General features: G+C 38.1%; 2 protein-coding genes across 3 annotated transcripts; one reads left to right on the top strand and one right to left on the bottom strand.

The window, feature by feature from the left end:
• Nucleotides 1-2,197: 2,197 nt before the first annotated feature.
• RB195_008482 (uncharacterized protein) lies at nucleotides 2,198-2,485 on the top strand (the record flags this gene model as incomplete). Its single annotated transcript, XM_064195009.1, has 1 exon — nucleotides 2,198-2,485. The coding sequence occupies one exon, from the start codon at nucleotides 2,198-2,200 to the stop codon at nucleotides 2,483-2,485; it is 288 nt and encodes a 95-aa protein (XP_064046154.1).
• An 897-nt stretch (nucleotides 2,486-3,382) lies between these two features.
• Nucleotides 3,383-9,434, bottom strand: RB195_008481 (uncharacterized protein; the record flags this gene model as incomplete). 2 transcript variants are annotated; one of them, XM_064195008.1, is made up of 21 exons in its annotated part: nucleotides 3,383-3,506; nucleotides 3,635-3,804; nucleotides 3,870-3,965; nucleotides 4,023-4,091; nucleotides 4,155-4,380; nucleotides 4,447-4,532; nucleotides 4,587-4,721; nucleotides 4,820-4,949; nucleotides 5,005-5,081; nucleotides 5,577-5,678; nucleotides 5,735-5,806; nucleotides 5,876-6,025; nucleotides 6,097-6,205; nucleotides 6,286-6,398; nucleotides 6,568-6,654; nucleotides 6,899-6,950; nucleotides 7,085-7,278; nucleotides 7,423-7,504; nucleotides 7,856-8,007; nucleotides 8,388-8,450; nucleotides 9,411-9,434. In XM_064195008.1, the coding sequence occupies 21 exons, from the start codon at nucleotides 9,432-9,434 to the stop codon at nucleotides 3,383-3,385; spliced, it is 2,313 nt and encodes a 770-aa protein (XP_064046152.1). The 2 variants fall into 2 exon arrangements, with proteins under 2 accessions (XP_064046152.1, XP_064046153.1); XM_064195007.1 differs by lacking the exons at nucleotides 8,388-8,450; nucleotides 9,411-9,434 and having other exon boundaries at nucleotides 5,735-6,025; nucleotides 7,856-7,998.
• Between the last annotated feature and the right edge of the window lie 2,036 nt (nucleotides 9,435-11,470).

Raw genomic sequence — 11,470 nt, 5'->3', positions numbered from 1 at the left:
AGATGTAGTAGTGATTTGATGACAATTCAAAGATGTTCAGTCAAAGATTTTGGAATTCCTTTAACAAAGAACAAAAACATCAAAGTCTTTCTGTACTGTAGTCAATTGCCGCCAAATTAAATTATGATACAAAAAAAGAAAGGGAGAGAAAAAGAACATTCGAGAAATGTGCAGAATGGTTTTCGGTTTCCGCGCACAAATTTACGAATATGATCTTAGGTTCCGTAATTGCAGATGTTTGGATGGATAAAATAAAATAAAATCTACCGTATCTATCCGACCTGATTCCATTCATTTCATGTGGTTTTCAGTGAAGCCGTCATCTTCATCTTCAAGACTTTCACTGCGCTAATAACATCATCAAATCATTCCTTTTTCCTCTTTCCTCCTGTTTTTTTTTTCGATTTCCTTTCCGTATAGGATTGAAACGTTCACGGTAAGCGCATAAATCAATGTTTCCAGTTCACGATAATTACAGTACACTCAAAAGTTCAGAAACAGAAGACGAACGATGAAAAAAACGTGTATATACGGGAACCGGTCCCATGTTTGCACGAGCGACGGCCACCACGTTGCACGTTCGATTAACGGAGAAGCCGGGTGACGGTTGCGGACGCGTTGCGGTCGTCTGAGTAAACATAAACACTTTGGTTCTAAGATTCCGGTTATTTACGTATCTACGGAGGAAAAATGCGCATATCAAACCTTTGAAAACGTTTTCCTGTTCAACGATTTTTTGCGAATACTTAAAAAACTGTTATTGCTTTTATTATCTGAATTTCCACTAGAAGGATGAAGGATAAAGTGTCTGGTGTTAGCCAATCCGCCCGGGACCCGCGCCACCACGTTCACTGCAATTCAGGATCGCGTGAGGTTCACGAACGTGTAACTGGCCCGTACAATGACTTGCGGGATCAAATCAGTGTTTTTATCCTCCTAGATAAGTCTGGTACCAATTTATCGACCTGGGAGGGATGAAAGGTTTGGTTGGCACTGGGGCGATTTCGAACCCCCGATTGAGGGGAAGAAATAAAAACTCATAAGATCGTCACGAAAACATATCTCACGTTATCTATCAAGATGGTATGCTGAGAGCGTGGAATGTTCAAACTTCGAAGGTTTACACTTTTACTCCGTGGTTTAATTTCCACGTACTCATAGATTTTTCCCATAATTTTTTTCTGTCTGTCTTCTAGTCCTTGCTTCACAGATTTTCTTTTCTTTGTGCCTTTATCAGCAAAAGAAATCATGTTCTCAGTTTTTTCTCAGTAAAAAAAAGAATTATGGGAAAACTAAGAACCACGGACTCGTCAGTTTTTCAGGATTTTCGAACATAAATTAATAAAGTAAATCCATATCTTCATTCAGGAACTACTTCTGATTTTTACTATTTTACTTCTCATTTTATTTTATATTTTATTTCAAGGAGTGTTTCTAATTGCTAATAGAAGTAATTACAGAAGCGCTTCGCTCATCTATTAGCCTGTTTTTCTTTCTTTTATCTTTGTCTTTTGTTTCAAAATCTCATTTATTCTATTTAGTTTCCTTGTGCATATTGTAAATAAATACATTTAAAAAAATGATGTAGTGTAAACAGTGTAAACAAATACATAAGAAAATAATGGGCGACAAATATTGCAAGATTCACCAAGCTTCTGCTTCTTGTATGACTCTTCTACGCTTCAGTGAGATACGTACCTCACAAAGGATTGATTTGAGGAAATAATCAGAGAGAAAAAAGAAAAAAATAAAAACATCCCTTTCAATCCTGTACCAAGTGATTTAAAAAAAACGCAAATAAAAAAACAATTCCGTTTCAGATTTCCCAGAAATTTGAATTTGAATTTCTAAATGAACACTTCTTACCATTGAACACATCTAAAAATTTCTTTTTCGATCACGGATAATTTGTGCCGCCATAAAGTTTCTTCAAATAAAAACAATCGCTGTAGACTTCTTTTCATATAGTTCATCGTTGTTATTCATCATATTTGCACAGTTGTTGTTTATAATAAGAAGATGAGTGCATAAATAGGGTTTGATGCAAGTCTGTAGCAGTACTCACTGCCTTTCCCAATAGAATTCCCCATGCCTTTATCTTCTCACATACTCTTAAATATTTCAAGACTCTTTCATACAAGTATTCTCGAAAAATTTATTTAAAACTAATCGAGTTGAAAAAAAAATACATTTCAGGATGCTTACAGTCTTATTCTTCACAACACTTCTCGTGCTACATGCATCTGCATTCCGAGATGAACCTGTAGAAGTAGAACCTTTTGACGGAGACCTAACAGATGTCGAGGATTCCACAAACGATCCGGAAATTCTGCATCAGCAAGAAAGCCCAGAGCCTAGAATACTGTATCAAGAGGAGCGGCCAGAACCTAGAATACTGTACCAGGAGGAAGAACCAGAATCTAACGTACAGTACAAGGAGGAAGAGCCTACAGTTCCACTTTCTCCTCAAGTGAGCATCGATTAAACGGGACACTTCACGATCACTTCAAGACCGCACAATTTCACGAAAATTTCAAATAAACTGTTTCACGAAATCCTTTTCACAGTTTCGTTTGCATAAAAAAAACACACAAACAAAAAAAAAACAGGAAAGCTCATAGATTCATGTAGAAGAGATTCTGCACATCTAATACAATCGAATAGTATCTGTACACTCTAAAAATTATGCTATCACAGAAAATCATCAAAGCTGAAACATGGCGAACACTGTTGACAAGTATTATGATGACGATGACAGACATAAAATCTTGGTTGTTGGGCCGAAACCCGAAAACACACACACACACACATATTGGGCAGGACGCTATTATGGACAGTGTTGAGATATAGGCACACATGAAAAAGAAATTATGCGAAAATGCACCAAGATTGGGAGCAAAAGACGAACGATTACCATATCCTTAGCACCAAAAAACGGGAAGAAAAAATCAAAAAATGCCAGAAATCCGAGAAGAAACTGCAAAGTGCATATGGTTAAGCAGACGATTCTCATTTTAAAACAGACCACGCCGCGTTAATGGCCGAGAACTGATCTTTGAAGCTTGATGATGATAAGAATAAAAGAACAGATGTATACAAATTTTGTTTTCATTCTGCTTATTCACCGAAAGCAATTCCAGATAAATTTCTTAACACCAAACTGTATTAAAACTCATTAGGGGAACATCTAATAAAAGTCAATCACAATATAACTAAAGACTAAAGAGATAGCGTAGCTTAGATATAAATGCGTATAAAAATGCAAAATTAAAGAGAATGAATTAAGTGAAAGGAAATGCCAAGAATGTGAGAACGGAATAACAACTATATCTAATTGTACGAAATATCAGCACCGGTTTACTAGAACCATCGAATTTTCTGGTTATTCTTCATGAAAAAGAAGTCGAGCCAGCTGATCTTTAGCTGCAACATTTTCTCGCTTACTTGCCATACACCTTGAATAATCTTCCTCTACAAGATCAGAATCGCATGTCTTCTGATGATATCTGCAGTAAGAATAAAACAGTTACACGTTATTACACTGCAAAGTCTCCTCAGAAAGAAAAAAACTCCCAGAAAATAAACCTCTAATGTAAAAAAAAAGATAAAAGAAAGAATCAAATAAATAAACGACCTCAATCTAAGTGTTGGCTCGACCGCACGAAGAACATGAACTTCATCCTGATTCAGGAAAGCTCCAATCAGATCCAGCCTCTTGCCGGACAGCTTCGGTCGCATTGTCACATAATCCGAACCATAAACAGCCATACAAGAAAAATCAAGGGAATCGAATCGACCGTGGTCCTAGATGGAAAAAGTGCGACTTTACAAAAGGCTACGAGGGAATAACCTTATATTTCCAAATTAACCTTTTGCACTATGAGCGGTCTCTTTCGCTTCGGTGGAGACGAATCGCGAAGACGTGCCAGCGCTGCTTCGCGAGCCTCTTTTTGATCGGCGGGTACCTGAAACTGTAAACGGTGGGGAAACCTCGAGTTAAAAAACGCAATAATGAAACCTACCTCATGTTCTTCCACATCCATTCCTGATATTGTTGGATGGTACTCGACAAAAGGTATTGGGAAAAATGCCTGGATCATTTTTTTTTTAAATCGTGAAGAAATGACTGAAAATACATATGAATACGATAATACCTGGTAGTGCTTGATCGTGTTTATACGAGCCCGATCAAGAAATTCCTTTTGAACATCTGCGTATGGAGATAATAGCAAAAAGATCGATCCACTTCCGTAACGATCGATCGCCTCATCTAATGCTGCACTGCCGCCGCCCACATCTCCAGATGTTCCATCGTGAGTTTTTTCGGCAGAAGATCCTTGCAATTGTAACAAATCCGACTCCAAACCGGATCGTTTGCATCTAAAGTCACGGAGAAATTCGAAATTTCTACTTTTTCAAAGAAAACAGATTTACACTATTTCATACCTTCTTTTCAGTTCTTCCAAATCATTCCCAATATTTGTAGCCGATCGTGGGTCAATGCCAGGAAGTAGGGCAACGACTACTCTTGTCTGGATAAAATGAAAACCTCATTTGATGGCAAGAGGGACGTCCCGTGAACTAACCTTCCTTGTTTCTTCAGCCGGAGCTGTGCAGAGTCGTGCATGTCTAGCCAGTAGGCGTCGAGCTGGAAGAACTTCTGACTCATCGCTTACCGGAACTACTATAGTCATATCCGTGTCTTCTTTCACATAAGGAACCTGTAGTGGAGAAAATTAAGCTGGTTTAATTAGTTAAATGTCCACTGCAGTGTGCAACCGATGCTGCAATAAAACATTCCTAAAATATGATATTCCACCTGATTCATTAGTTGAGTCCCAGCGACCATTCGGCATAAGTGCACACGTCGTTCGACAGTGGCTTGAGTGGCGCCATCCTTGTAGACAAGGTCGACCATATAATCCATTCCGCGCTGAGGATCAAACAATCTAAAAACTCTGCAATAATTTGCTGACTCAACGCTTTTGAAGACCAATACCTCACCTGTATCCGTTTCGGACTTGTATGAACTCCAAATCGGGTTCTTCAGACTCCGCATGTTGCCTGGCTGCGGCCACAACCTGGATATTCGTATATCACAGATTGTCTATTTCATTATTTACAAATGAAAGAAAAAAACGAAGGATGGCGCTTTTCAGTAAGATTCAAAAAGTACTTTTCCAGAATTGAAAGAACATATTGCAAAGACTTCATCAATTCCAATTAATTAAAAATATAACACTATCTCCTCCTCCATTCCGCAACAGAGTAAAGAACATCTTAAATTTCTGACTCAGAAACCTACGTCGGGAGATTTCAGAAAAAATAGCTAAATTCTTAAGGAAAAAAAAACATAGCAAAATACGTCCTATCAACATTTGAAGATATTTCGGAGTGCAAGGGAACGTCGACACGTAGAACGAAAACGTTCATGAAGGATTTGACCATTTGACATAAAAAGAGGTCGAAAGTTATTCATACGGCTAGAGAAATAGGACCATTTGAAAATTTTTGATTAAAAAAAGAAAACTGCCAAGAAAAAAACATCATAAGAACTATATACAAAACATACTCACCTCCATTACATCGTCACGATCATTCCCTTCTAGTGGTCGTACGTTTTGATTAGGTTCGCTGCGAAAAATATCCTTTAGTGTGAAGAATTCCCAAGTTGGCACCTATAAGAAAACATCCAGAGCATCTCGTCACAAACATCACTAACTAGAAATCCAACTTGGTAACGATTTGGCGGTTTACTGTACGCGGGAACGGCAGCGGGCCAAGTTGGACCTTCATCGGTGTCCTTCTGAAGTTCTGCTAACTCTACTTCCATGGCGGCAATTTCATCATCAACTCTTGCAACTTCTACGCTAACGAAGTGATCATGTAGAGCGGATGCATCAGCATCTGAGAGCAACTTCGTAACCGCTATTGATTTATTGAATGATTCATGATCACGCCATTTATCGATCGCATCGTGTGCTGTTTGCGTACCATCAACGCGCCAAACCTTGTACGGTTGGCCCTGAAATGCAGTACTATTGACCAGTTCCAGAAAAAGCAAAAAAAAAAAAAAACCAAGCGCGTGAGTCACACCTGATATTCGCTAATGCAGGACAGATTAGTTGCTAATTGCAAACATTTCTCAAAAGCCAGTTGATCAGCGTCCGAACCGCTTGCTAATAGGTTACAAGCATGTCTTTGTCTAGAATGACGAACACAATTAAAATAGAGTCACAATTTAAAAAAAAAGAAAACACGAGAAATATCGTCTTTGTAACTAACTGGATAAGTTTTTGCATAGCAGGGTTGCTCAAAATTACACCAGCTTCCATCATACAACGACCGCTACCATCGTCCGCTGGTTGACCAATGAGTACTGGTTGGTTCCAGTTTACCTAAATTCAAAAAAGTCTGTATAATGCTTCTATACGGACCTTTTTATTTACTTTTTTGTTTTCACTTTATTATTTTGTTTAATGCTTTTTAGTGGAAAAGAGCGATATATCCAGTTTCCTAATCAAATGATCGGTGGAAAGATTTCATCTGTAAAACTCAGTAACTTACACTATTGATGAAACGATTCAACTCAAAAGGATTTATGTACGTTGAGTCACGAACAAGCAGGAACCAATCGAAGTTCTCGTGAAAAGTCTGAAAAAGGAACAACTTAATCAAAACGAGGAGCATCAAGAAAAAGACTGACCCAGAAAAAAACACCAAATAAAAAGCTACAGATAGGAAAGTCAACCAAACACAACACAGCCTTACACCACTGTATGAACTCACCAAAATGAGGACGTATCCACTTCAAATGAAAAAAAGGAATAATAAGAAGTACGTGTTTCGTGTGAAATGAAATAAAATAGAGCAATAATTGAAAAAATATTAAACTCACTAGGTTGAATATTAATCCCAGAACAAAAACATGCGACTTCTGACCATTTGGCCTAAAAAACCTCATTTACTCAATGTTCTCCTCACTTCATCGTAAGATCAATGCAGAATCTGTTTGTCTTCCACAAACAACAAATATCTTATAAAGAAAACCGAGCGATAAAGTCGAAATAGAACAGACACGTACTTATAGGGGCTAAGATTTGTAAGTTGGGCCAAATCAGTGTCAATCCGGCTGGCGTCAGCAAAAACGTGGATTCTGGGCACGTGTCGTCCAAGAGATGCATTCATTGCAACTGCTAATGATGATTCAGCCAATACTCCAACCATTAAGCGCTCACGAATACCCAATTCAGTAGCTGCGAACCTAGCCCTGACTACCTAAAAAAAATCCAAATCGGTTGTTTCAACTAATTCGCGCTGTAACCGCAAAACTTATCAGAGCGAGAAAGATCGAATAATTTGCAATTGGCACATAAAATGAGACATAAGAGCAAAAAATTAGACCAAGGTCTACACGCCCACCTTCGGTGTCGCATCCTGATTTGGTGGCGGTGATGGCATATTGTCCAGATGTACAGTCCAATGCTCGCTCACATCGACGAATCTTCAATGAATCAGCCGATAAACATTGCTGCTGGTCAAGATTATTTGAAAAGGAAAGATTTTTCTTCCTAGAATCCTGTGAAAGATGTAGTGTTCTGAGGTTAGTTGTTAATTAACCAAATTTTACCAAATTTCTGCAAAAAAAAAACCTGTGATTAGAAACAAAAGAGTAAAGACGTCTTGGCAGAAATAGTGACCTTCCTATATTGATATGTACTTAACCAACTCTGCAGTCTGAGGGAGATTGTAAAACTAATTGTCATCCTTTCCTCGAAAGCGAACAAATCTTTAGAGCAATCAAGCAATAGTACATTTGAAAAAAAAAGATAAAAATCAGAACTGTAGCACTTACTGCTTCTGTGGTGCACTCTGTGGAGGACATGCTGCATCGCCTATCGTCGCCGTATCATCTGGTGAAAACAATAGCATAGCGAGCAGCGCTCCCAGCATCATACCGCCAAGTAGCGGAATACATGTGCGAGAGCCAGCCACCATCACAAGCGGCTGTAAAATCTTGAACCATTTTCAGTAGTTTCTCTTGTAGGAGCCAGAAAATAGCTGTTAGAAACTATTTCGAAACAAACCGGCGCAAAATGTCTTGTTAAATTGGCAAAATACTTAACATAAGTCGATTTCAGCTATAATAAACAAAAATAAAAACGAAGGAAGGTTAGATTATAATCTACCACCTCAACTACCTAATTTAATGCAAAAAAAAGCTAAACTTCAAGTAAGGGAAAATGGCGTTAAAAACAGTCACACACACGAATGCTTAATTGGCTGGTATGACTTTCTTATAAGAATCATATCTCTGAAATCTTTCCAAAAACCAAAGACTTTTTAAGAAAATTGCGAAGAAAAAAGAAGAAACGAAGCACACGCACCTCAGTCCACGGTTCACCGCTTCCGACTGGCCGAACAGATGCCCCCCGCGGACTACCAAAAACCTTCAAAACGTCAAACACTTCAATGCATTAATGCAACACATCTAGAAATGGTTAGCAAGGGCGTGGATGGGAACGACGATAGTTTAGAACGAAACATCAAATGTTTTCAATTTATGGATAGCCACAAACAAAACACAAACAATTTGTGACATAAATCATGCAAACACAAGTTCATCACTCTTAACAGGGTGTAGAATGACATTTCCAACAAAACCTGCTTATCGGATTGATTATTTCGCGATTATTTTTGCTTCTACAGTCTTAATTAAACGGAATATTATAAATATAATATATATAAAAAAATAACGCAGCTTTTACGAGTGATTTTACCCATACGAATGAAAGTAGGAGAAATTTTAAAAGAATAAATCTCGAAGATACGCAAACCGCAGTAGGGGACTCTTCCGAATTCAGTAGGTTAAGGATTTTTCTTCACGAGTTTTTTCTAGGTTGTTACTGTTTAAAAAGTGCTGGACCTTCAGTATTCTTCTTTTAGAGTGAAACCGCACTTTCTGTTCGGGAGAAGAGCACGAGCAACTTGGTACATTACAGGAAAATCCACACCGAAATAAAAACAAGAGTATGTAAAAACTGCTCGTTTTCGATCAAAGGGGAAAACGAAATATATAAGGATCCGTTACCACACAAATAAGAGAAGTGAGGCTTACTAACTTACACAAAAACAAAAAAAAAGACGAAGAGAAAAGAAGAAACTTTTCTTAGTACCGCTTATAATGGACAAATCGCAGTATAATTAGCCATTTATAGGCAATGCAACATTAAAACCACAATCAGTAGCTAGATGAGGACAAATGCAGAAAATTCTTCTTAGGATACTGAACTTCATACGATTCAGCCCAAGAAGATCAAACAAACCTATAACTTGTACATAAGCTCAAGATCACATCAAATGCTGAGAATACAAGAGAAGAAAACTCGTTTAAAATCGATACGACGCACCAAGACGCAAGTTACATCGTACATGACACACTCACACACGCGCTCACATAGAGACAATGCATGGATGCGGAATGCAAAAGGACGTCGTGGACTTCATAAAACGGATGAAAAACACGTCGCCGAGTGACATGTAGGTCGAAACGTAATCATGTTCGACGCTAACAAAAACAATTTACATCTCAGCCACGACATCGCCCCAAAACCGCAAAGAAATTCTTTTATTTAATAACTTATTTATTTAGTTATGTATTGTAAGCCATAAGTGAGAAATGACGAAAACAGACAAGTAGCAACCCAAAAACAGAAAAGGTGAAGTAAAAAAGAGGATGAAATTCTCTACCTTTCTTTCCTTACTCTCCTATCGCCCATTATCTCATTTCCTACTCTTTATTCTTCATTTATTTATTTACTAAAAAAAAGGTTGTGGTTTTAAGAATTCGATGAGCCCATGAAAACCGCATTGAGGCTCAAGAGAACGTGAATGTCCGTCGGTGAACAAGATTTTCACGAAAAATATCTGGAGATAAAGGATGAAAATTTCCCCCATTGAGGACAGAGACCTCTGCAAAATTCCTCAAAAAAAAGATAAATAATACAATTTTGTCATGAATTTTTCATCTTAATCTGTAGAAAGAGGGGAAGAATGAGCTAAATCCGTTTCGAAATTTTCAGCTGCACATTCAATGCTAACATTTCCGTACCATCATTCACTGGTGCTAAGTAGTTAGAAAATGCACACAGTATAAATCACTGTTTAATCCACGAGGAATTCTAGAAACAATCTTTATCACTTTCATGCAATCTTTTCCCGTTCAAGAGAGAAAAAAAGAGAACTTTGAGATGAGACGTGTTAAAACACGTAAACTGGAAAAATCTCATTCAGCATAGAACTGAGTAAATACGATATAATGGTGGAAATATAGAATAAAGGGGATAAAGCCACCGGCGTATCAATCCGTTTGGGATGCGCCATCACGGGTTTTACGGCATTTCGTGATCGTTGAGGTTTTGGAACGCGTGTTGGCCTTCTACAATGATTTGCGGGAGCCAGCCGATGATCAAATCAGTGTTTTTATCCTGCAAGACAAGTCTGGTACCAATTTATCATCCTCGGAAAGATGAAAGGCTTGGTTGGCTAGGCTAGAACGGTTTCGAGCGTGCGGCCACAACGAACCTTTTGAAGACTGCGCCAGACCCGCCCGCGAAAAAAAATGCAATTGTCTTAATATAAAAAAAAACATAAGAAGCGAAAGTGCACGTCATTGATCAATCATGGGATGGGTCCATAGATGCGATAGTCGGAGTCGGTGCTCTGACCCCCTTCACTTTTGAGCGGCATGGGAAGGGACCTCCTTCAATTTTGAACGGTTGTCGAAATTACCCCTTCACTTTTAGGCGGTTGGCAAAAGGACCCTCTTCACTTGAGCTGCACCCCGTCAGCTAAACCCCCCTGACCTGAAGAGGGCCAGTCTTCTCCCGCACCTATGGATGGGTCCACGCTTTCGAATTCTTATTCAGGAGAAGTAAAATTAGAAAATTAAAATTAGAAGTATAAAAGAAGTAAAATTGCTTGATTCAGTTCTTAGAGACTTAGAAATCAGAGTTTTAGCTGCATTTTGCTCCCTCAAACTGTGACTCTTTCTACTTTCTTTGTATTTCACGATCATACAGCGTGCACGATCGTGAAATACAAGGAAAGTAGAAAGATAAAAAAAAATAGCACACGAAAAAAGCGGCTTTACTTGTGACTACAAAATACCATCATAGAAGAAAGAACTTTTCTTCTAAGATTAGTCACCTCTAAATCCAAGTATAATCCCCTATCTGAGGTTAAAAAAAATCAGGAATTAATCAGTGTTCGCAATGGTAATACTTTAAAGGTTTTGATGTACGAAAAACGACGTTCAGAACCACAATAATGGAATTCTGCAAAGAAAAAATACGAAAGTAATGAATTGAATTAAACTGTAAAATTCAAGTCAATACTTCAGTGTTAGATTTAGAATTCAAGCGGTTCCAAAAACGGAACAGCAAATAAAAGCATAAATAATTATAAATCC

The sequence above is a fragment of the Necator americanus genome, chromosome III (assembly GCF_031761385.1).
Source record: "Necator americanus strain Aroian chromosome III, whole genome shotgun sequence".
Classification (NCBI taxonomy): domain Eukaryota; kingdom Metazoa; phylum Nematoda; class Chromadorea; order Rhabditida; family Ancylostomatidae; genus Necator; species Necator americanus.
This window is presented reverse-complemented; position numbering and strand designations above follow the sequence as displayed.